This window comes from Triturus cristatus, chromosome 2_1 (assembly GCF_964204655.1).
Source record: "Triturus cristatus chromosome 2_1, aTriCri1.1, whole genome shotgun sequence".
Lineage (NCBI taxonomy): Eukaryota > Metazoa > Chordata > Amphibia > Caudata > Salamandridae > Triturus > Triturus cristatus.
Window position 1 is genome coordinate 365107507 of NC_140581.1, and position 27187 is coordinate 365134693.

A 27187-nucleotide genomic window follows, 5' to 3' on the forward strand; every position below is an offset into this window, starting at 1 on the left:
CTGGGACACCAGATGGGCCCAACTCTTCCTTCTCCACATCAAGAGGGTCATGTTCTTCTAAAATGTTAGAGTTCTTCTAAAAAGATTGCTGCACCAACTTCATATGCACCCATCACCTTTCCCTTTGATACCTCAGGGTGTTCTTACAGTGGAAGGCAAGACCAAACTCGCTGGACGTCTTGCTGTGGTCGTAGGAAAATGAAAGGTTGCAAATGTGTGCTGGTCTGCCCACGAATACTTAGCTTTGTACCGAGATAGAATTGGAAGGGTGCATGTTCCATCACCCCATTCCTGTATTCATTCTCCAGTTGGTGGAGTAGGTCAAGTGGTTTGTCAGCCGGAAAGCAGCTGGATAGGAGCAGTGATTGTTAATGAAGTCTTTGGTCTCCAAGAGTAGAACAAGCAGAGCTGAAAACGTCACAAGGATACATGTCTGTCTCTGAGCCATTGCTGTACACATCCCAACCAGACAGCGGAAAAAAACGATCTAGGGTGGAGTCCTTGCCCATGCGCACGGTGGACTAGGTGTCACACCACATCGTCTTTCTTGAACTCTCCAATGGGCTACTTTTAAGGTTTCTTGAAAACCATCCTCGGTGCTCCAGTTTGGCAGACTCTCCACTTAGTTAATCTACGTGGCTATTCCTTGAAATCAAGTTGAGTGCTGATTAAAGGATTTTTTTTTTTACTTTAGAGCCTTGCGCTCATGGTGATAAAAGCCAGCCCGGTTCTGCTTTTAATTGCTTGGTAGCCCTGCAATTGAGGCATGGACTTCAGGCCATCATAGAGGAGGAGGAGGAAGCAATTTAGACCCTTACTTTTCGCAAACTGCGGATAGCCTGGGAAGTGTTGCACCATGTGGAAGCGCTCGACTGTGAGAGATGGCAGTATGGCTTACATGAAGCACGGCACCCACCAATCACTGAATCCTGTGAAGGAGTTTTCTGCCCACTGGCGTCTCACACAAGCCAATTAAAAAGTTGTACTCGCTGCCTGAGGCTGTGGGAGTAGCCAGAAAATAAATTAGGAAAAACTGGAAAGGCATCACCTTCAAAAGATGAAGGCATACCTAGTGAGAGCTGGCAGAAAATCAGAACTGGTGAGCTACAATTTTGAGAGCTCTGAGCAACATGTTGCTCACAAGCAACACACTGGAGACAACCGCCATACAGACTATGCCAACACCTTGTGGCTACTTTTTAAAAATATTTGTTTGAAAATAAACTACCACAGGTTATAAGACAAAAATAAGTCGCATACAAAAAAAGTCATAATCCAATTGAAAAATGTATGCTTATAGTACATCTCAAGCTATTTCATGTGTTAACTGGAATCAATACTACTCACTTAGTCTCAACACTGTCTTGAATCATGGAATATGTATAATTTAATACAAGCGGTATAATCGATAAATACAACTACTGATTTAGTGCTTTCTGTAATCAGGTGAAATTTACCAGCATTCACCTTGTTGACACTGACTGATGTTTTCCTAGGTTATAGAAGAGCAATAAATATAAAGACATATATGTGTTTTTGCAATGTTTTGAATAAAAACCACGATCACGAGACCTTTAACTTAGACAAATTCTCTCATGGACCGTTGATTGGCAAAGTGTAAACCATTAAGTCATTGTATAACACATCCTACTTTTCAGACCTTAGTGTTCTCAGAACAGAAGTTTGATTTCTTCATTCAAGAAGAAGCATTTGTAATAAGTAAAAAAAAAAAAAAGTAACAATATCTCTGAATTCAAGTAATGCTTTTCATAGTTTCCAGCAAACCATCTCCCATCAGCAGGATGATAATAGTAACAAAATAATAGGGAAAAACTGTAAGCACAAGAAGGCTGTCCGGCACCATGAGACAGCTGCGAAGGAGTGCTTTCACATTAAGAATTGTGCAACAAGGTTAGCAAATCCTAGCGCTATTATGAAGACGTGGAAAATCAGCGTTGGCCATGTAAGTTGTCCAGTGCGGTACAAGGAGATCATATGGATGAGGGATGGATAAACAAACACAAACGCAAGTCCGCAGGTTGCTCCAGAATACCTACAACAGAAATATGGCTGTTAAGATTGTGAATTTATTTCAACAAATCAATTATATTGTAAATATTACAAATATTTCACAATAGGTGTTCTTAAAGCAGTATCTCAGCTTTACAATTAATTTTGTTCTTTCCCTTCTCTGATTCTTCCCACTAGGAATTTCTATTGTATTCAATGGACCTTTCAGATCAATTCCTTGCTCTCATGTATATGTTATCTTTCTCTAAACACCGGTAAGAATGGACTTAATTATCTTTGATCATTCAATCCAGGACCCTGCCAATAAAAAGCCATGTTGTGGATAAACATTTAGGATCAGGACAACGCTGACAATCTATAGTAGAAGACAAAGAAAATACTTTGCTGTTCTAAATAGTTAAGTTAGTTGATAAATGCCTCCATTCCTTTACATAGGACATTGCTCCTGTGGTAGATAGTGAATGAATGAATGAATACGCATTTGTATAGCGCATGGCTACCCAAAGGCATCCCTGCGATAGTCAAATTACTATACTAAAAAATCATTGTGCTCGGAATCCAGTCCCCTTCCAAATGTTTTACCTGAAAAGAGATACAAGCCACAATTGATACTTTTGTTTATCTCTGAAGTTTGTCCTTAAATACCCCATTTTCTTGAAGCATACTTGTCTACAAGCGTCTAGACACCTCAGGGTATTGTTGCGCTTTACAAATTTAAAAAACAATAAAAAAATACAATCAACTGTGTCACAAAATATATGCCAAAGCCCTATTTGCCAAACATTTTGTCAATCCTCAGTAGTCTGCTTTTAAATCATTTCATGTGAACATACCTGAGCAATTCTTCTTACCATTTTTGGCCCAAAAACATATTTTGATGTCCCAATGGTAATCTCAGTAATTCAGTATTACAAGTTATCAACAAAGTTTCCATCTTTCCCACGTCTGTATTGTAAGAATGTCTATGGCCAGGGAAATCTCTATACGTACTTATTAAGGGACCTTGCCTGAGGTGTGTATCACTTCTTCAACTGTGCATTGTAGAAGGACCTTTTAAATACCTAGGTGTCAGTGTAACTAAGGAGAGTTGGAATCTGAACATTACTCCCCTATTTAAGTGGACAAAACAGGACTTTGAGAAACTGGCCTCTCTCCCTATTTCCTTTATGGGAAGGGGAGAACTCAATGATTTCAATGCCTCGCTTCTTATACACCCTCCAAAATCCATACTCGTTACCTCTGCACCTCTGCACTACTCCCAGTGAAAGTCAGTTTAGGGGTCATTTGAAGTCTTTTTTATTTCGGGAACTGTAGATTCTGTTCTTACTCTGATGTTTCTTTAGTGCCAAGACGCTTCTCATGAAGCAGCAGCTGCGCTTTGTAAGTTACATTTCATTTATTCATACCCGATTCTAACTCTGTTTTCACTGATGTACCATCCATGGTCAGCAGGAATCTGTGGGTGAGTGACCTTCAAAGGGTATCCTTTGCAAAGTGTACACAAGCACCATATGATGATGGTTGAGGAATCCCAGGCATACACTTATCCACCTGGGATTTTAAACTAATCCTTATCTAAGAATGTATTTAAAAAAATGTTTTTTAACACTAAGCCGAATCTGTGGTTGGCCTAGAACATGACCCCCTTAGAAAAATCCAGTCTACATTCCATGCCATATGAATCTGCTATCTCACAAGTACTGCCACCATTTACCAAGATTCTCTTGCGCTGCTGGCGAGGATACCTGAAACACATTAAGTGGCTAGGAACACTGACAAATGAAACCCCATTATGGCAGAGAACATGGCTCTCTCATGTAGTGGGACTAAAGGGATTTTAATCCAGGGATTTAATATACATTTCTGCATTAAGTCATATCTGGGTTTTTGATCACATTAAATCATTTCAGTAATTATTCATGGAAATCTCCCAGCACAAAACACTATTCTTTAGAAACTTACAACTATGCCATGCGCTAGATCCTTACCAGGAAAACTGAAGAAAGTTCCTGAATTTAACTCTCTGAAACCTAAGTTGACCATGGAGCAATTTGGGAAAAACAGGATTTCCAGAATATACAGGTCAGTAATAATTTACTCACCAGATCTGTTTATATTCCTGCAAGAGAAAGATGCTGGGTAGGCTAGTAGACAAGGAATGGATAGCCGCAAAGGCTGCTATGTGCACTTTGGTTAGCCCATCCCTACTCAGGCTGATCTAATTTAATTATTTCCATAGAGCTTACTTTCTCCCATCCAGACTGTGGAAGATTGGGAAGGGTCCGAACCCAAACTATCTACAGTGCCTACTAGGAACACGTGCATCAAACACTGGGGAGGGTGCTGGTCTTCCTAGTAGATTTAGATTCCCAATTCGTGAAACTAGATAAGGGGCTCTAGAAGTACCCAGGTGCTACTGGCTGTGGGCCTCTTGGTGGTCAAAAGAGGCGTTCCACAGTACTATATTAGCAAAAAAAATATTTGTATGTATTTTTTATTGGTTTTAAATATTACAACAATGTAACCACAGGCACAAGACACAGTGGATCTGTAAATGTAATTAAAATGTCCACAAGGCATCCACGGGGGGGGGGTACTTCACCCACCACTATAATCAAATCATGTTACATGCATTATGTTCCTGTCATTCACTATTGAACTGTTACCACCGTGGGTTCCAGATCTTTTGATTTTTCCTCAAGCAGCCTCTTCCCATATATATTTACTCCTTTGCTGTGGGCACAATAGTCCATGCCCCTTACCTGTTCTCCCAGAATGAGGGAGTCTATAGCTGCATCTTGCTGTTGGCAATTATAATGTGAAGGAGGTGCCAGACTTTGGGGGAACTCAGGGCCTCACAAATAGTATTTTCAAATCCCATAGACATGGATTGTGAAAGGTGGTCATTCTCAGGTCATTTAAAATAGAAAAGGTGAAGAATACACAAAAATGTTGTGCCTTGTAAAAATGTACAATTGAGGAACTTAATGACGTCAAATATGTACTTTTTCATACAACACAACCATTTGACCAATGAGCAGAGAGCATGACTAAAAGTCCTATGCCCTGCTTGATACTTCTAAGATGTGCTAGACAAGCAATGCCAAGCATACTATGTCTTATTGCTCACCATGCAGCACACACTGGCTTTTGCCTTTACCTGCGATATACAAGAGTGACCAAGCCCATGTATGAAGAGCTCACCAGGTATGGTTGAAGCCCATACCTTGAGTGCCCCACATAATAGGACATGACCAGGGATATACCCTCTATGGCTTATATTAATCACAGGAAATATTATATGTTATGGTTGGGAACCCAACCATAACTGATGAGAGGAAGAGGAAATTAGTATATTTTTGCATAGTTACCATAGTCTCCTCAATTGAAGTTTTTTTCAGAAGTGCTGCAACTGCCATAGGAAATGCATTTTTGATTTGCTTAATTTGAGAGAGATTTAGCAGCTCCAAGTCATATTTCATATTTAAATGTCATGCACATGGGCTGGAGTGGTGCAGTCATTTAAAAGTAACAATCCCAGTTTTAAATTTCACAGACATTTTTGGTCCTTTTTACAACATAAATATACGACCATACATAAAAAAAGTGGCATCAATACAGAACTTCAGCCACTAAAAACCTGTTCTGGCTAGTGGATGTTAAGTAGTTTTATATATTAATGTTACAAAATAAAACTAGGGTGGACTTTCAAAGGGTTAATTTTTGGTATATTTTGACTGTTATTTTGATCACTATTCCCAATCTATTCTGTTATGTTAATTACATTTCTAAAAGCACAACCATGATCTAAAAGAGATTCTCGACCTGAGGTAATAGTGTGACTGCAATATTAAGATATTAGTAAACTATTGCAAAGAGAGCTAGGTTTTCAAGACTTTCCTTGCATATTGAGGGGGGGGAGGGGGAATTGAATTCTGAAACAAACCTGCTCTAATTGAGAAGGATTTACCCCCTGGTCTAACACTTCAACACTTGGGTATAGGAACGAGCATTGATTCCAATGATCACAAATTACGTGCTGGCATGTAACGCATTACGTTTTCTATTAAGATAGCGAAGTCCTCTACCATTGACAGTACTATGGACCATGCATAGTGACCTCAAATTAATCCAATTGGCAATCAATCAGTAAGTAGATTTATATATCGTGGCTAATCACAGGAGAGAGCTTCCAGGTGCTTGAGGACCATGATGGTTCAGGTGACTCTGTCGAATAGCCAGGTCGTAAGTGCTCTCCGGAGAGGTGGAGGTCCATAGCTGCAGAGGTAGATCGTTCCAGGTTTTCACCACGTGGTAGGAGAAGGAGCGTCCTCCGCTATTACTAGGGAAGGCAGAGGGGGTGTGGGCGAAGGAGGAGGAGCGTACTTCTCTGGAAATTCAGGCGATGGTTGATGTAGGCTGGTCCTTGGTTGTACAGGGCTTTGAAGGCGTGAATCATCAGTTTGAATTAGCATCTCTTCTGTATGGAGAGCCAGTGGAGTTTTCTGAGGTAGGGGGTGATGTGGGTCCATTTGATGAGGTCTAGGATGAGTCAGACAGCAGAGTTCTGTATGGCCTGGAGTCTCTGCAGAAGGTGTATGGTGATCCCAGCACAGAGTGCATTGCCGTAGTCTAATCGGCTGGTGATTAGGCCCAGAGTGACGGAACACCTGGTGTTCAGGGGGAGCCAGTTGAATACTTTATGTAACATGCAAAGTGTGCAAAAGCAGGTAGAGGCGACGAGGTTAATCTGGGACTTCATGATCAGTTTGCTGTCCAGGATTATGGTGAGATTTCTGGCATAGGTGGTCAGTTTGGGTGATGGTCCTAGTTCCTGGGGCCACTAGGAGTCGTGCCAAAGAGTGGTGTTGTTGCCGAAGATCAGCACTTGCTGCTGAGCCTGATGTCATAGGTTGCTATTGCATTGCAGCTTAAAATAGAAGACTGCACCACTAGAGGATGTACCAAACCTGAAATAAAAGGTAAGATTTTACATAGCACAAACAAAAGAAGAAAGTAAATGGTGGACAAATGTTAGACCTGATGGGCCAAAGACAACTGGTATTAAAAACAGACACCTAAATTATGCACTATGGTGGTTGGAAAGGGTGGTGAGCTGAGTGACTCTAGCCAAATGTCCTCAGGAGTGACTGTAGAGAGAAGCCACTAGAATAGAACAAGAGCTCTGTCTTGTCAGCATCAAATTTCAGTGAATTAAGTGATAGCCAGGAAGTCACGGCTACCATGCAGTCCAGAAAGGCTACATGGGGATTAGGCACTGTCTCACCAATTGAGATATGCAGCTGGGTATTGACCATATAATTCATGAAATCTACTGCATGCAAGCGTGTCTGCTGAGCCAAATGGCATACAAATAAGTTAAAGAAAGTAGGGCTCAGCAAGGCCTTGTTGATGCTCTGCTGTAGATATTTAAATACAGAGCGATATGGGTGCAAGTGTATTGTCTGTGATCTATTTTCTAAATAGGCCCTAATTCACTGCAGAGTTGAATAAGAGATATCCACCTCTCCCAAACTCAGAAGCAACTTGTAATGGGATGCCAATTTGAAAGCAGCAGACAGGTTAAACAGCACCAATGCTGCCAGGTGACTTGTCTGCTGACAGATGTAGGACATCCAAAATAGAGACACAGAGGGATTCTGTCTCGTGGGCAGGTCGTAACCCTGATTCTGACAGCTCTAATATATTGTTCTGCTGCACGTACTTGAACAACTGCCAATTAATTAATTTCTCCAAGATTTTTATAGGGAAAGGCAGGAGAGAATTGATAAAGAAGTTGCTCAAAATGACCAGGTCTGCATTGGTATTTTTGCCAAAAGCATCTGGGCTTTTTCCACTCATCAGCTCAAGTGCTCAGGGAATAGATCTATTACATATGTCCAGAAAGGGTTTAGGGTGGGATCTAAGGGAGAATCCAAAGTGATAAAATTGGCTAAGTCAATAAACTTTTCAGAAGTCAGCATTTCAAATTTTGAGATTTTAGGTATCATAGCCTGCAAGAGTGAGCTGAACAATGCATCAGTAGCTGTCACTCTGGACATTCAATCGTAGATGTTAGAGGGTGCTACCAGACTCTTACAGTTAAGAAGGTTCTCCCCAGAGTGATGGGACTAGGGCGTCAATGGAAAGGTTTGGATCTGGGTAAAACTGTATCTAACGCTGAGGTAACCCATTCAGTAAAATTGGATTAATCAGTGTACACCACTCTTTCACCGCTAGAATAGCTCATCGAATTTAAAGTGTCAAATATTTCTGCCCATTAACAATAGGTCTGTTAGTAGCTGTCAAGGAATCAGGTTTCTCTCTTGAGAGTCTGATAGTAAAGTGGATCAAAAAGTGATTTGTTCATACCTGGGGCAAAATATAATCAAAAACAACCAATTCCTCGGAAACAAAACTCCAATCAAGTGTGCAGCTGATGGAGCAAGGATTCGAAGAAAAGAAACTTGCTTGAATCAACCTCTTGTTAACAAGCACTAACAAGCAGGAATAGAAATTTGAAAGAAAATTAACATACACACGACATTCATACACGGGCAAAAGGCTTTCTGTTTGCTTAAATAACAAAGAATAATATGCTACGTAACTGAAATCCGGCTTGAAACTGAAAATCGCCTTGCGTATGTGTGAACCCGTGCCGCGAAAATAACCACATGATTAACCCATGTGAGAAGAAAAGTCTCACGCATGCACAAGGAGTTGCTAACTGTAGGTCTCAAAGTACCGCATGCCTGGCATATGCTTGCCTGGATTTTAAAAAGAGGTTTTTGGCTACTAATGCTTTGCTTAACAAAGAAGAACATAAAATGGGATAGAGTAGAAGGGGGAGGTAAACAGTGATAACAACATTTGAGAAATTAACATCGGTTTATGATTCTTTCGTCAATAGTTAACGTTTTGGGCCTGAGTGCTAAGCCAAAAGAAAAGATTGCGGGTGAAACATAACGCAAGTTGAGTCTGCACACTAAGATCTGGGAATGACCTGCTGACCGGAATATTGACCGGCTGCCAAGAACCAAGGACGGAGGCTTGGGAAAGTTCTTCACCGAAGAAATGATATAAAAATTGTATCTATCGGATTCGTGAATGCATGTGAAGGGAAGTGTTCTGAAAAGTTGAATAAATTAAGTGGGAAGGGTTTACTGAACAAAGAATTAGTTAAGAATTTTGGGATGACCGCATGAGGTGATGACAACTCCCCTGCCCCGGCCCAATCACAGTTCATGGTTCACAGATATTTGCAACCTTTGAGGGTGGGACATGCAAAATGAAAGGGTATAATTTGAGTAATTTAAGATTAATATAAAGAGAGCTGCTACGAAGAGACGTTGATGCTGAGTGAGGAGTGGGTGAGAACTGCCGTCGGGAAAGAACAGACGGAGAAGATTCAATGCTTAAGACAGCCTGATTAGATTGAAGATTTGCGGAAGAATTTCGAGGAGGGAGAGAGTGTAAGAGAGGGATGAGCTACGGTTCGTCGGGTTCTAGAGTAATTATCTTTCTATCTTAAATTTGTAGATTCTTTGCAAAGTATGAGTTATTGTGTCTATTGTCTCTTCATCCATCAATCCTAATGCGTTGGGATTGTTGAATGTTATTTGATAAATGAATTTTCTCTCCCATGAAAGTGGATGGAGTTTGCACTGTCAATCTGTACAAAAGGGCGTTCATTTTGATTGAATTATTAGATAAAGTCTATTGAATCTTACTTGGAGTCTGTGATCATTTTATTTAAAAGTTATAAGATAGATTAATGAGTTTGTTAATATCGCCATAAACTACGATACTAATGGTCCATTGACCAAAGGAAGAGTGTTGATCTGTGAAGATTAGTTAGGCATTGACTAATTCAGATCAAAGAAAATAAACCGTGACCCCCAGGGAAAGTCAGTAAATCAGAATGTGTATATGGGCCCATTGTGAATGATACGTTGATGAGTGAAAAGTTTATCCTGGCCTTTCGCTGGATCACAGCCACTATGATATGTCTGCGCCAGAACCTTCTGTATCAAGCTGAATATTGATAGTATACTAAACGATTCACTGTCATCGACTTTTTAGGGAGTTCAGCCCAAACAATAATACCTCCCAACAGAAAAATACTGCAAGTGATCATTAACGGCACCAAAAATATCACGTACCCCAGAAGGACGACGCATAGTGTATGTACACTGGAGACGGGGGGCTGGGGGAGTAGGGGGGTGTGGGGCGATGAGATTATTCCCTCAAAATTAGGAAAATAAATTAAAAAACAAGATTTTGTTTAACAGGATTTGCTGACCCATACAGGGAAAAGCTGATCTACTTCATTTGTGAGATCCCTAATAATAGCAGGCACTATTTTTCACTTCAGGTCTCAAGATTTAAACATCTGGGAATGCTGTGCCCAGAGGGCTCTTTTGGGAGAATTATTTTTTGGTTTAAAATGTTTATTTTCATTTGAGATAAAAAGTACTCAACAGATAACACCAAGGAAAGAGCGCACACACAAGTATTGTTGAGGTCAATGGTAAATTAGACTGTTTTATTCCCAAATCAAAGTAAAGTTGCATGCTTTGGGTTGTTATATCTAGGCCTTTTTTTTTGTTACGATTAGGTCCTCTAACCACACACTTCATCAGATTCCTGCATATCTGTACACATTTTCTTGTTCGATCCTAGTTTTTATAGATGGTGCTCCCACTCAACACACTGCCTCGTCTTACATTGGGGAGAGGAGCTGGCCTAACGGCTATGGCGTTCGTCCTCGAATCTGGGGAACGGATTTCGAGTCTCAGCAACGACGCTGAACATCCTGTGATTCTGGGCAAATCACTTAATCTCCCCGTCCCTAACAAAAATTAAAGTGTCCTCATGTAATGCAACTGGTGCCATGAAAAGCGCTCTGATACCTGATTCGGGGTCAAGTTTGCGCTATATAAAACTCTGTAAAATAAAAAATTCAATAGTGTCTTACTGGACTAGAGCATAGTTTCCTTTCATAGCATTTGTCACACTGCAGAACAATCTTGTATCTGGAAGGTCATAAATCTTCTGTATCATGATTGTCCAGCCCGTCAGATCTTTAATTAACTTACTGTCCAGTTTTTTAAGTGTCCTCTTACTTTCATCTGCTACTGTGAACTTTAGCACACCTTTCATCCAGCATTGCATCTGCAGCTTGTATAATCGGAGCCAATGTATACATTTCTTGGCCAGTCCGGTCTCCAGTGGAGCACATTTCTATCTCACTTTCCTGTGTGAGCAACGTTCTATATAAGTAAATTAACTTTAGAAGCAGTGCTTATTTCGTTCCGGTGTTTTTCGGTGCTCAGCACCAACAGTTATTTGCAAACACTGACACCTATTAATGAGAATTCACAACATGGTAGCACCGTGTGTTTAATTTATAAACAAAGTTCATTAGTGGACTATTTAAGTGTTTAATTTATCTTACAAAAATGATAAAACTGGGAATTAAACCTGAAGTCTAAAGTGACACGGGGATTGAACCAACTGCAGTGGACCTATGAAAAATACCTTGAGTCCTGACACTTCAATTCTTGCAAATTAAGCCCTATTTACAAGTTTAAACCTGCTCAAAATATTCTCAACCTGTATACAAGTTGTGTGACAATCCTGGTCAGTGATACCTTTGAGGTGGACTGATTTCAACATCTATTTCACTGCTAGATGAGTCCGGCCTTTGGTAGTTTTCAAAGCCACATTAATGTTGGCTACCAACCTCCCTACCTTTTTTAAATTGAGAGTTGCTGCAGTCTCTGTCAGATATGGGGCGCTATTTCAATATTTCCTTTGCCACTTTCGCAAAGGTTGGCTGTTGCAACAATAATCATGGCCTGACCTCAAGTTTATCTTGCACTTCAGCAATAGTTGCATATCTATCATTGTGATAAAGAGCCCCAATAATCTTTCATGCTCTTACCATCCGTTGCACTACTGCCTTGTCTTGTTTATGTCGCATGAATGCATACCAGGTATGAAAGTAGATTGCCTCATAATTATCTTTGTCTGATCTTTTTCTCAAGTTCTATTCACCTGTTGTACTACATATGAATAATGCTCAGTTAATTTTCTTTCTATCACAAATATGTCGTATTTATTGCATTTGCACTTTTAAGGTCATTTGACCGTAATAAAGTATTTTGATGATGATAAATATGCAGTTTATTGAGGTCTGTATCAGGTGTACCCTATAATAATCTTTTCTCCAATTGTATATCGTAGCCTCCCCCGCCTCCCAAACCTATCAACACTAATCCCACCCTTTTTTCAAGACAATTGTCCCTGCTGCATTTCCTGGTCCATACAAAAGACTCAGCTTGTAATGGACTCGCTGAGCTGTAAAGACATCCAGAAAAACTATTTTGGCCAGTGATACCTGGTCTATTATGGAGTGCAGTTTGTGAATGTTACTGAGTTGTTTAACCCCTTAGGAACAGAGGATTTCTCCCACAGGGCTGAGACCTTTTGTCGATGTTTCCAGCACTTCATGACTTAGCATTCCTTGCTTTTCTCCCATGAACAGTATCCAGGCCAAATTTACATGCCCCCACCCCATGCATACACATATTTGGGGATTTTGAAGGTAGTCATTAGATCTAATCAATGATGGAATCAACCTTTTTTTGGAAATTCTCCAGTTTCATTACCTAACTAATTTCTACGTTAACAACAAAACGTCGTAGCGCACACCTTCTAGATGGCCTTTAGCACGCCGACCTTTTACTCATAGTCGGTGTTCTTTCAGTCTGCAGTCTTGCTTTGGGATGGAGGCTACTCTAAGTCATTGTATTGACATCCTGTTTCTGAGAAGGAGACAGCACCAGTGCATGGCCTTCAAGCAGACTGTTTGTGACTTCTATGTCCCCTTGAAAATGCTCATGTATCAATCTTATATACTGATTCCCAACATTATTACGAGAGAAATAGCCCTGGGACTTGGGATGTAAGGTTTAAAAAGAAATGTGTGAATTCTGTTGTACATTTGCCTAAACCTAATGTGTTCGTTTTTTAATTCATATTGCATGAATACAAAACATATGAACTAGCTATTTACTATCACCATCACCATACTTCAAGGAATCATTTTAGGGAATAAATATTATAAAATAATTAACAAAACCATGCATTTGGGGGCGTTAGAGAGCGCAAAGCAAAATGGCCGCTCTTTAGAACTGCTCCGCCGGCCGAGCTCATAATCCGACAAAATCCTTGTGATCAAGTGCCGCCTTTTGCCCCAGCGGCCTGCTACAGTGCCCTTACAGGCTGCAGAAAATCCTGATTGAGCGCAGTGTGAGGAGACAGCGCCATTGCGGAGATCACAGACTGTGAAGCTGTGGGCCTACGCAGACGGTGAGGCGGCTCGGATCGCGTCTGGACCAGGCGCTCGAGGTAGGCTGCGGCTAGATTTGCAGGCGGGCTGGGAGTGCTGGGGTTGGGTGCGGCTCTCTACGCTTGTAGTGCGGTGGTTTGGGCGGCGGGGTCTGGGGGGCTGGCAGGCATCCAGTCGCCGGCTACAGTGGGGACTGGTGGGACGCGCCTAAGCCTGCACGACCTCTCCGCACCGGGCCTTCTGAGCGCTGCGCTCCATGTCCTGACCTCGCGGCCGGCCGTGAGACTGCCGCGAGCCCGCTTTGTGCTGCCGCTGTGTACCGGGCTGTATCTCCGTGTGCCTGCCCCCAGAGCGCCTTACGCCCGGCTTATCTCCTGGTTCTGCATACTCCGGCGCCGGGCCTGGTTGTTACCTGGGGGACCCCTCCCACTGCCCTCTGCACTGTGTGTGGACGCCTCAGAAAATATCTGCTGGCGCTGCCGTTCTTGGTGTGGCGTTGACCGGATACCGTCTTTGCCATCGCCTGCTGCTGTGGGGAGTACTTTGATGTGGTCGGCGACGGTGCGGCATACACGTATGCAGCGCGGCCTGCCCCAGCTTCCTCGGGCCTACTCATTGCCGGGTTTCCTCTGACTGTCTACCCTAACAAAGGAACTCGGCCTCTGCTGCACTCCCCGCCGCACTCCCCGCCCTTACATCATTGGTGGGGAGGGCCCAGCGGAGGTGCAGGTCTACTAGGCCTCTGCTGTTGGTGTCCCTTCCTCCGACCCTGCTGCCGACCTAGTGCTCTAGCTGCTCAGCTCCGGTTTGCCTGGGGTGGAGGCTGCTTGCTCCCATTGCAGTGGGGAGGGACCTCAGCTATCCTTGCTGCCAGTTATCACATTGAGAGCACTGCACCTCCTTCAGTTTTTTGGGACTGAGTCTTACTGATGCTACTGTTTAGGCCCGTGCTTCACTACTACACCGGCAGACTGGGCTTACTGCACCTCAAATCTGTCATGGGGAAAAGCCAGCCGTGCCTCACCTTCGAGCCCCGGAAGACTAGAAGATCTGCGCAGCATGCGGCATCGGATTCGGAGGTGGACACTCCTAATGAACACCTCACTAATATAGACAAAACGCTCCTTGCGGTGCAGGCTAGCTTACAGTCCATCGATGGCAAGATAGACCATCTTAATCTCCGCAGGGACCACATGTCCTCCAAGCTGGACAAGCACGCACAGCGTTTGGGGGAGGCCGAGACACGTATTTCGGACGCTGAAGATAGCTTGCAGCAGGTTACATGCAAGACGGCCTCCATGAAGAAAGTCCTCGCTATCATTCAGGCTCGCAATGAGGACTTAGAAGCTAGATCGCGCCGCAACAACGTGCGCATTACGGGCCTGCCAGAATCAACGAACACGGGCCGCCTCGAGACCCCTGTGGAGAAGCTTCTGAGGGACATTTATGGGACGGATCAGTTATCGCAGGTTCTCATCGTGGAGCGCGCCCATCGTTCCCTGGCTGCGCGTCCACCCCCGGGTGCCCTTCCTCGCCCTATCATTGCCCGTCTTCTTAATTACAGAGACCGCAACGTGGTTCTCCGTATGGCCCGAGAGAGGGGCACTATCACTCACGACGGTAACACCCTCGCCTTCTACCCTGATTTTACACAGGCGGTACAGGTGGCCCGTAGAGAATACCAGCCAGCTAAAAAACTCCTTGCTGCAAATATACCATATGCCATGCTCTATCCTGCGAGATTACGAGTGGAGGAAAATGGAAAATTTAAGTTCTTTACCTGCCCGAAATCAGCTCTGGAGTTTGCTAAGGCTGTCTCCCGCCGCAGTCGGTCCCCCAGGCGTGCGGAGGTGGACCAGACTGTGGGTCTGGCCGACACGGATGGTGGGCCCAGTATAACTCCTACTGATCAGAGTGATGTTGAGATCATGGCTCTGTTTTTTTACTATTACACTGTATTGTGCATGTTGGGGCCTCTGATGAGCGGTGAAATGCATTGGGATGGGGCATGAATGCGGAGCATCACAATGTTTTTCTGTTTGCATTAACTGGCTTTTGCCTATTTCAGCATACTGTTTTTCTTGCATAACCGGGAGGGCTCCCCTTCACGTTTTTTTCACGTTGTGGGTGCGGGAGCCGGGACTAGTTTGCTGTGATAGCTCGGCCACCTCCTACCTACACCGGGAGGGAGCTTGTGCTCGGCATCCCCCTGCATGGGTGTTCCCCTTCAATGGTTATTTCCTCTGTACTGCACTGGGGATTTGTTTCTGGGTGTTCGGGATGGCTTTAGCGTGTTGGGGCTGCTGAAGTGGGAGGGGGTAGTGGGGGAGGGGGGAGTTGGTTGGGGGTTGTATGTGTGGCTAGATGATCTTTCTAATGTTCTGGGCACTGCTCACGCCTTCTGTTCACAATTTGGAAATGTGGTGGATTCCTTATTTTACATGCTTTGTTTTTGGTATGCCTAGTACTGGTATGACAGTCTCTTGTTTGACGTGGAATGTGCGGGGACTCAATACACCGAAAAAGATCCGACAGGTGTTGGCCCACCTAGAGCGCCATTGCATCCACATCGCCCTCCTGCAGGAAACACACCTCACACGCCACACTGACCAACTGGTTGGGACTCGCTGGACCGACTTCCACCTAGCCTCCTATTCATCCTACAGTCGAGGGGTACTCACTCTGATAAAGAAAGGCCTTCCTTTTACAGTCCACCACACTCACACGGACTCTGCAGACCGTTATGCTATGGTACATGGGCAGGTAAACTGGTCACCATTGTTAATTGTTACGGTCCAAACACAGATGATCCTGGTCTGTTTAAGGGTCTGCTAGCAGTTCTGCGTAACTGGCCAGATGCTGCTATCCTCTGGGGGGGAAGACCTCAACACTCATCTGGATCCCAGCAAAGATAGGTCCAGTGGTAGAGTAGGGCATTCGCAGGGGGCAGCTCGTGTAATCAACTCCGGAATGATGGAACTTGGCCTGTTAGACATATGGAGACACCGACACGCCGACGCAATAGAGGGTACGCATAATTCAACTGCACACGGCAGCTGTTCTCGCCTTGATTACAGGCTGGTGAGCGAGGGGGTGGGGTGTTGGGTGACTGCAGTTGAGCATGCCACGCACTCTCTCTGATCATTGCCCGGTGCAACTCACCCTTAGCATTCCTCAGGCAACTCCTCAAGCTTTCACCTGGCGCTTTCGCCCTGAGGTGCTGTTAGACCCGCTATATCTGGAAACTATTCGCGAGGCCATCACACACTACTTTACTAACAATGTGGGTTCTGTGGACAGTGCTGGGGTGCTCTGGGAGAGTTTCAAGGCCACTATATGGGGCGCTTGCATTGGTACGTCGGCTGCTATATTAAAAGACCACCGTGGCCAACTAGCTATGGTAGAAGCTAGGTTGGCTCGCCTTGAACGAGACTACGAGCGTGCACCTCTTGCGTCGACTCTAGCGTTCCTTCAAAGAAAATTTGCTTGAGCATGCAAAGTTGGCAGAAGAAGAGCTACGCTACTTCTCTAAACGGCACGTAGCTCGTTCATATGGAGAGGGTGGTAGACCAGGACATCATTTAGCCACGAAAGTCAAGCGCCGCCTGAGCCAAGGAGTCATCACTAAGATCACAGACACCGCAGGGCTTGACCATTACAGCGCCACGGACATTACGGAACAGTTCAAGCAGACATAGGAGTCCTTGTACACATCTCACGGCGCGACAGACGCTGAGGGACTGGACGCCTACCTGTCACAGATATCCCTTGCATGGTTATCGGAGGGACAGAGGGAGTATTTAGGTCAACCTATCACGGTGGAGGACATTCGTATGGCCATAGCCTCACTACCTAATAAGAAGGCCCCTGGCCCGGACGGCATTCCCCCTGAATTCTATAAGGCTTATGCTGAGGAGCTTCCCCCTATATATTGGAAATGTATGCGGAGGCGTATGACTCGGGCATCCTCCCTCCATCTCTCCGTGGGGCATTAATCATCACCCTGTTGAAAAAAGACAAACCGCCTGCGCACTGCGACTCATACAGGCCACTTTCGCTCATTAACACTGACGTTAAAATTCTAGCTAAGATACTGACCACTCGCCTCCAACCATTGATGCAAAATTTGGTCCTTCCAGATCAATCTGGATTTATACCCTCGCGATCCACATCTCACAACCTCCGCACCCTGTTTGCTTTGTTCCACACCCTCTCTTCTGAGTTGCCGGTGGCAGCCGTCAAGCTTGACGCTGCCAAGGCATTCGATTCAATCGAATAGGGGTATTTGTTTTTTGTGCTCCAGCGGATGGGCTTCTCTCCTTTTTTTGTGAACTGGGTCAAACTGCTGTATGCACACCCTACGGCACGGGTCCGAGTGGGTGGTCATACCTCAGACTTGTTCGTTATAACTAGAGGCACTCGTCAAGGGTGTCCCCTCTCACCGCTGTTGTTCGCCCTCACACTGGAGCCCTTGGCCTGTCTCATACGGCAATGTCACAAATACTCAGCTATCAATTTGCATCATCGCCCGCTCATTATTTCGCTATATGCGGCTGACATGCTGCTCTTCATTTGGGACCCCACACTCATTTGGGCCGGTTTTGCGGGAATTTATCCGGTTCGCTCGGTTTTCCGGTGGTGTTACCGAAATGTTTATATCTTTTTAATAACGTACCGATCCTTCTAGCTCAACAATTTCGCTGCTGCTTCGTCTGATCTGGGGGGGGGGGGAAGCAGGCTCGGGTGGGCTGACAGACCCTCCTCCTCGATTATAAACACGGGGGATTCAATGCGCCGGATATGTATTTATATTACCTGTGTGCACAGGCACAATACGCTCATTTTTGGTTCGCAGCTCATGATTTCACTCCGCATGTGGCGGTAGAACATTGGGACGCACACCCCATACCGTTACGCTCCATCCTAACACATAGTCGTCGACTTACGCCTCGCGATGAGATCAACACTATAAATTCGACGATCGCTGCCTGGCGGGCACTGGGCCGGGTAGCTGGGGAACTGTCTTTATACTCCCCGTTGCTCCCTATTGCCTATCATGCGGATATTTCAGTGACCCATGAGAAGGGTATCATGCACACCTTGGCTCAGGCGGGTATCGATAAAACGCAGGATTTATTCCCTAATGGCACGTTTCTGACGTCTGCTGATGTTGACTATATCCAACATAAAACCCTACTGCTTACATTCTCACTTCACAGGCTAAGGAGAGCATCACAAGCCCATTTTCCGACGATCCCCGCGGAACCCCCGGCCTCCTTGGCACTACACATATTACTCACTAGTCCCACCTGGCACAAGCTGGTCACTAAATTATACCGCGCTGTCCGGGCAGATCGGGACCTCCCTGAAGATAAGAGCCTGAATAAATGGAATGAGTGGCTGAATCCACAGCTCACTCGGAAGGACTGGGAGCACTGCTGCGCTCTGACTGGCATGCTCACCTCTAATGGTAACTTATGTATCATACATTTCAAATACCTACACCAGATCTATCACACGCCCCACCGGCTCTTTAAGTATGATCTCAGGGAATCTGACACATGCACATGATGTGGGGCTCCGGGGGCGGATTTTTGTCACTTAGCCTGGGCCTGCAACAAAGTGAGGAATTACTGGTCTGAAGTGGTCGCCTGTCTGTCTGAGATTATCGGGGTTGCGTTGGACTGTTCCCCTCAGGTGTGTTTGCTGGGTATACTTCCTTTCCCAAAAGGGGGCATAGGCAAACTGGCCAGAGTGGCACTGCTGATTGCCATGCATAGAGTGGCAATGGTGTGGGACAGCAAACTGAGTCCTACAGTTGCACTATGGCTCAAAGATTTGACGTACTACAGAGAAAACCTTGTCTTAAATGCAGAAGAGTTGCCGGTGACCTCCCGTCCGGCTGATATCTGGGAGCCACTGGTGAACTACTTAAGGGTGACGGTTTCGCATGATGCCCCTGAACTTCAGACTGTGTAATCACGATTCTATGTTAAATATATGTGATGTACTGGACTTACTGTTGCATTGTCACATCTGGAATCCACCCATTGAGTATTTACTTTATTTTACTGTTTTCCCTTTTGATTTCCCACCATGCCTTTTTGTATCTCTTGTCGACTTTATGCATTGTATGACGCATTGGAAAAGTCAATAAAAAAAAACACAAAAAAAACATGCATTTTATATGATAAAATGCAGCAGAAATGCATAACACTGGACAACACGTTTTGAATATGTTGCAGCAGTGCATTTGTGAATAAAAATAAGGAATAATGTGAAATTGGATGCCATCATGAACGCAGACGCCAACCGTTTCCACAATAATTACAACATAGTGAATAATTTACCACAGGGTGACCCAGGTTTTTTGAGCTCTCAGAAATGCATTATCTTTATTGTTGTTTGGACTAACGAGATTCTGACATTGAAATACAGAGAGATGGATCAGACCAGGCTTGGATCAGACCGGGCTTAGATCAAACAGATCTCAATTAGTGGCAGGTATTAGAGTTTTGGCTTCATGAAGCGGGGACCTGAACCATGAGCTAGGCGCAATGCTTTGATTTTCAAAACTTTTGTGCTGGTTTAGCGTCACAAAAGTAACACTAATCAGCGCAAATTTTTGTTTTGCTATTTTCTTTCCAGTGCAAAACTTGTTTTGCACTGGAAAGTACCCTGTAAGTAGTGCAAAGCAGCGCCAAGCACAGTTTTGCGTTACTTTGCGCCGAGGTGGCGTAACATGGGCGTTCCCATGCAACCACCCATGCCTTTTGATGCAAAACCATATTTATAAAGGTCGTTAAACATTGTTTTGAGACAAAAGTTAACGCCCCTTCAAAGGAGGCGCTAGCAAGAGAAAGGTTTTAATTTCTTAGTGCTTTTCCAACTTTCCATGCGTGCTGCACTTTGCAGCACGTATGCAAAGTGGGAAAAGCTTTGCTTCATGCCTTGCATAGTGTTTTGTTTACAGGAAGGGTACCCTTCCTGTACAAAACCTATACTACACTCATGCGCACACACCCTAGCGCTGCGGCGCTAAGGTGTGTGCATGGCATACAGCAGCTGAAATCAGCACTGGCGCAAGGGAAAGGGGAGGAGAGAGCCATATCTTTGAAGATATGGCGTTCTCCTGCTCCCGCCCAGGCGCGACGCGGCGCAGTCTTATGGGGGGTTGCGCGGCGTTGCATGACTTTTTGAGCTAATCTCAGGCAGCCAATTCAAAGATTTAAGTGTAGGTGCAATATGTGACATGATTTCATGGTTAAAGTGTTGTATCTCAGCTGTGCTCTGGAACCTGGGAATCACTTGGTGGGATGTTCGAAAGTATATACCATTGGCATAACATTGACATATGGTAAAATCCTTAATAAGGGAAGAATTGACAGTCATCTCATCATTTAACAGGATTCCTTTGTAACTTGATTCACTTGATGAATTAGGATGACATTTGTAACAATGATCGCATCTAAATTACTTCTTGAAGTGAAGTGTTTGGAGGTGGGCCAAGCTCTCTTGATCAAATGATGGATACGTTGTAGGTGGCACATATACCATGGGGTAGGATCACAGTTTTAGACGTGCTAGTTTGAGGTGATTTACCCATTTTCAATGATCAACCATTAGGAAGCACTGGCTGCTGGCACTGCCATATAACTCAGATAGGTTTTAAAGTTTTAGTATACTTTGGGTACCACCAACATAATTGTAGCAGGTCAGGTTAGAGAGGAGATCAAATCCAACAGTAATTTATGCTATAGGCTACAGAAAAGGGTAGTGATGGTTGTCTTTGAGGGATTCCTGTAGTTGAGAGCCCAGGCTCAGAGTAAAAGAAAGGTAGAGACAGACTGAAGGATATACTAATCAGAAAAGAAGTTAGTCAAGAAAGGACTGTGTCTTGTATGTCTATAGATACAAGTCAACTAAGCAGAGTGGTATGATGGACCATATCAAAGGCTGCACAAAGGCCCAATAGCATAACGTCTCTATTCAATTAGAGTCTATTGTATTCTTGATATAGTTTCATGTTGCAGGGGGGTGCTAGGTGACGCATGACCAAGATGGTCGCACGCCTGTGAGGCTCTGGCTTCTTGGCCTTTAATCCTTTCACTTGTCCACTGCTACACCATTCGCAAGAGTGCACCGGGATTGTATAGCCCAACACACAGGCTGACTCCGGTGTTATTTTTAGATGCAAGCGGCGCTCTGTGGGGCTGTCAGAGACGTTTGAAGAGTGCGGCGGAGGAGCGCTAAAAATCTGCCTGGAACTCTGCCCGGCTGCGCCTGTCACCCGAGTGCAGCGGCGCCCACGTGGTTGGTGGGCCTCACTCAGACGGCCTCGTGCGGAGAGGAGACACGACCGATACAGACCGCGCGCCCAACACTGCTGGAATCCCACAGCATTGCGGCAGAAGAGAGTCAGTGAGTGCGGAGGGCTCACGCATTAATATCCAGACGCTGCTCTCATTGACAAGCGCCGGAGGCGGGGGATAGCGGCACTGATCTCTGCGGCCCGGGCCTCTTTGCCTGCCCGACCTTAGGGAACATTGAAGCGTCTGGAGGAGGCAGTACTTATTGCCCATGGCGGGCCCCTGCCATCACAGGCATTATTACCGCGGTGGGGCGGGTTTCGCATAGCTGCCAAGACATTAAGCCCTTGAACAGAGCCATCCAGACCTTGGGCCTAGTGTGATATCGTTGGACTCCCACCTATGGGACTGGATTAAACACTACATAACCGCCGCGGCCTACGTCAAAGAGAGGGGCCCTGACAACCTTAATCCAGCCTATCTTTCACGCTACCTTTTTAAAAAACAGATAAAAACAAAAACAGGTGCTTTCACACTTGGACAGTACTTGAATGCAGCGCTGACACCCTCTGCCTGACCGCTACCTGTACATCCTCTGGGCTGGAGTACCCTGGTTGTTTTCTGGAATGTAATATACGTTGTGTTGCTTGGGCTTACATCAGGCCTGCTGGCTGCATGAGTTTCTCCTCCTCCGGGGCTGCGTGGTGGAACCGCACGAGGATTGCGCTTAGTTATTTCGGAGTCATCCCTGAAGAGAAGCCGCGCAAGTACTGGCGGCACGTCCCTTGCTGGTGAGCCACCCTCATCTTGCTCTGACTAACCAGGTGGCTTGGTTTGGCAGGTGCATCATCGGGAGACTGAGGAGTTTGGGGACACGATATGCCGTGGCAGTGTGCATTTGTGATCCTTGGACCCCCACCCTTGCCTTACCCAGTTTCTGCGTGCTGATGTTCTCGCTTATACCTGGGGAGGGCAACGTAGCCGGTGCTATAGCCCTTTGCTGCTGTCATGGGAAAGCCGGATGGTCGACAGCCTAAATTGGTGTTCGAGGCAAAAACGGTAGTCACGTGCTCGAACCCGGAGGACTCCAGCTTGGCGCCTGGCGGGATGTCAAGCACGCCGCTTCCCGCGCAAGAGGATGAAGTCAAGATGCTACTTCTGGCCCTGCAACATAGCCTGTCGGATTTGTCAGGGAAAATAGACACTATGAACACTCGCTTGGACTTTCTAGCCCAGAAAGTAGACAAGCACGATGAGCAGTTGAAGGAGGCTGAGCGGCGCATATCAGAATAATGAAGATGCCACCTCACAACTGCAAAAGCAGGTATCGCAAAAGGACAAGTTACTCGAGGTGATCGCTGCAAAAAATGAAGACCTTGAAGCCCGCAGACACGGAACAACATCAGGATCATGGGCATACCGGAAAGCACCAACACGGGACGCATGGAGGAGTATGTTGAGCGGCTGTTACGTGGAGCCAGCGAGGAGGATCCATTTTCCACCCAATTAATCGTGGAGCGCGCACATCGATCACTGGGGCCTCTTCCCCCTCCTGGAGGCCCCCCCAGACCAATTGTGGCGAGTCTCCTCGTTTACCGTGATCGAGATGCGGCCCTAAAGCTGGCAAAAGAAAATAAGACTACGATACGAGGGAGTCGAATTCACCATCTTTCCCGACTTTACGGTTGCGGTGCAGGAGGCGCGCCGGAAATTCGTTGGAGTCAAGCAATAGCTGCGTAAAGCCCAGGTTGAGTATGCCCTTCTCTATCCGGCTCGCCGAGGGTGTCCCATCGAGGGAAGGGCACCGTTTTCACGAACCCACACCAGGGGGAATAATTCCTAAAAACGCTTCACCAACGCTCTCCTGGAGGTGTATCCAATGATCACGCTTCTAGATCGCCTTCTCCACACGCGGAATGACGACTTCTTCCAGGTGCACGATTGATGTTGGGAGCTATGTGGCCCCCTACGGGATTGACCTCCAATGGATTGATGACCCCTTCCAGCTGCATAGTCTGAGTTGCGAACTATGTTGCCCTCATGGCGTTACTTCACATATCTGCGGTCAGTCTGCTCAGAGTGGTTGACGAAGATGTGTTGGCCCGGGAGTTATTGTACCGGAACATACCGGATGAACTCAGATAAGTGACCATTTATGATGCGGACATAGCATACAGGATTTTGCTTGCAACTATATTCCATAATAGTAGATGGTATAACTTTATGAAGAGCCAAGCCCCCTCTCAACCCCCCGGACTGTTCTCTCCTTACTGGACCATGGTGACCACCACTGAACAGGGTTGTGGGAGGAGAGCTTTCCGTGTTGCCCTGGCGACCCCCCTCATGGGCAATTCCCCTTATAATTTTTTTTTTTTTTTTATGTTGTCAATACGCTCAGTTTCTTTTTGGTGCGCAATGTTATGGTTTCATTGGGACTTGAATGGGTGGGACGATCCCGGCACGATTGGGGTGCTGTTGTGGGTGGAGGTGGGTTGGGTTTTCTCATTGCATTATAGAGTTTCCAACATGAAGCATAGCCAGTTGTTTGCAATGACACACATGGTAACATGTACATACAAATGCAGTTATGTGACATCACTTGATATTCATCTAAGGCATTGTTATGGCAGCGAACGCTGACCCCTTACGTATAAATCTGCTCACATGGAATGTCAGAGGTTTGGGGGATCCACGTAAGTGTCGACAAATTTTGGCATATCTCGACAGACATCATATACATATAGCAATGCTCCAGGAGACTCATACAGACCCCCACAGGTTGCCCTGTTTTGGTAACAGATGGGCGTCGGTCAGAGTCTTTTCCTCCTACTCGACATACTCCAGGGGCACGCTGATTCTGGTAAAGAAAGGCATTCCCTTTGTCTTGGGCGGCTCACTGGGCGACTAATCTGGTAGACACTGCCTGCTTTGGGGAGTCCTGGGAACGCAATCAGTTACTCTGGCATGTTGTTATAGGCCTGATATCGATGACCCCGACTACTACACAACTCTTTGGGGGCAGATCCTACAGGTGGGTTCTACGCACTTTCTTTGGGGTGGGGATCTTAATACGGCATTATGTCCTACACTAGATTGCTCCCATCCTCAACCTCACCATTACACAAAGAACCAGGAGACCCTATCACAACTTCTCTCGGCACACAGGCTCATTGATGCGTGGAGATATGACTATCCGGGGTGCATGGGAGGGCATGTACCACACCACGGCCCGCGCTGCTTGGTCTCGCCTTGACTTCTGGATTATTTCAAGTGGAGTGGCGCCATGGATCATGTCACAATCCACATGGCCATAACATTCTCAGATCATGCGCCCGTACTCCTGCAGGTCTTCCCTCCGAATTCCATAGCCTCCCCCTTTAGTTGGAGACTGGTGCCCGTGGCACTCTTGGACATGGTCTTTCAGAAGGAGCTAGGAGAAGAGATTACCAATTTTGTTTGACCGGAACAAGGGTTCAGTAGCTAGTATGAGCGTTCTCTGGGAAGCTTTTAAGTTACAATTCGCGGATTTTGCATGGTGAAGAGCTTTGGAGTGCTCAGCAACATACGGCGCAGTTTGAGCCGACTAGAGGGTGAGCTCAAACAAATAGAGGTGGATATTTGGCGCGAACCTTCAGGTACGCAGAAAGCCGCGCTATGGGACAAACTTACAGAGTACACTGATACTGCTGAAAGGGAGATTTGTTTTCGGGGAAAACATTTTACGGTGCGTCGATACGGTGAAGGGGAGAGGCCAGGTAGAGCACTAGCCCAGGATATACAAATACATAGGTTCTCTAACTATGTTATAGATGTTCTCGATGCATCTGGCACACGCCACAGGGATAGTCGTGACATTCTTCACACGTTTACCTCCTTTTATGAGACCCTGTACTCCACCCGACGAACGGCCCTCCCGTACTTTAGCCCCTTTCTTAATGATATTGCTCTGGGCTGGCTGGGTGATTCCCAACGAGAGTTTCTGGCTGCGCCTTTTGAGAAAGATGAGTTCCGTGAGGCGATCATGAAAATGAAATCCGGAAAAACCCAGGGGTCGGACGGCCTACCAGTGGATTTCTAGAAGTCCTATATTGAACAGTTGATACCTATATTGTGTGAGGTTTACGAAGAGGCCCTGGAGGCTCAAATTCTTCCTGAGGGAAGCACTCATTATCTCTTCTTAAAACCAGGCAAAGCTGCAGATCACTGCAATTTGTACAGGCCGCTATCTCTTATTAACACAGATGCCAAGATTCTCGCAAAACTCCTGGCAAATCGCTTAACCCTATTAATGGAGAACTTGTGGCTTTATACCAGGACTGGCGACTTCCCATAACCTGCGCACGCTATTTTCTGTTATGCATAATATTGATTCCCAGCTGGCACTAGTGGCTGTCTTTTTAGACGCCACGAAAGACTTTGATTCGGTCGAATGGGACTACCTGTTCACCATACTCCAATGCATGGGATTCCCTGTTAGGTTTATTTCGTGGGTATGCATTCTTTATACTTCTCCCTCTGCTCGGGTGCGAATAAATGGTCATACTTCCTCCACCATCATGCTTACGAGAGGCACCCGTCAAGGATGCCCTCTCTCCCCGCTGCTATTTGCCCTTGCAGTCGAGCCCCTCGCGGCGAGACTGCGACAACATCACCAAGAAAAAGCCCTTAGATGTTTCCTACGTCCCATATTAATTTCGCTGTATGCGGATATCACCACTTTATATGTAAAAAACCCGGTTCAAAATCTCTATCCGCTACTGCGAGAGTTTGTTCAATTTGGTGGACTCTCGGGAATTACTATTAACTGGGCCAAATCCCAGACCTTCCCACTCACTTCGGCGGTGGTGCCATTTTCTACCGATTACCCTATTGAGTGGTGTACCGAGGGTGTGAACTACTTAGGGGTGCAAGTTACCAATGATCGGGAGGAACTATTACGCTGTAATTACGGCCGCGCTCTCGAACACATTACAGGCTGCATCACTAGATGAAAAACCTTCCACTCACCATGGCGGGACGTATATCGCTTATAAAAATGATTATCCTCCCCAAATTCTTATATTTCTTCCTAAATATGCTGCTCTTCCCTGGAAAGGCTTTCTTTAATAAGCTCAGATTGGAACTTATACGGTTGATTTGGGGTGGTAAATAACCACGTCTACAATGGGATATACTTACTCGCCCTTATTCCCGTGGAGGGTTTGACATGCCCAATTTTGAACTGTATTTTTTGTGTGCTCAGGCCCACTTTGCACACTTTTGGTTTCACCCCCCCAGATATACACCCCAGGTGGCCACGGAGCATTGGCTGGCACATCCTATCCCGCTGGAACGGGTGATCTTGTCAATCCCTGAGACCCGACCTGAAGGGCCATCATCTGTTGATTGCACGGTTAAAGCCTGGCAATGCCTCTCCCGTATACTCGGGGCACAGATGATCTATTCTCCGCTACTCCCACTTACGTATCACACCAAAATGCCACTGCTCCTG

The 27187-nt window shown here is 45.6% G+C and overlaps 1 protein-coding gene across 1 annotated transcript in view; it reads right to left on the reverse strand.

The window, feature by feature from the left end:
- Positions 1 to 1364: 1364 nt before the first annotated feature.
- SLC38A9 (solute carrier family 38 member 9) overlaps positions 1365 to 27187 on the reverse strand; it is a 345812-nt gene continuing 319989 nt past the window's right edge. Inside the window, exon 15 of the mRNA XM_085631309.1 lies at positions 1365 to 2053. Coding sequence (XP_085487435.1) covers positions 1888 to 2053 — 166 coding nt within the window. The 3' untranslated portion in view covers positions 1365 to 1887. The remainder of the gene's footprint in view (positions 2054 to 27187) is intronic.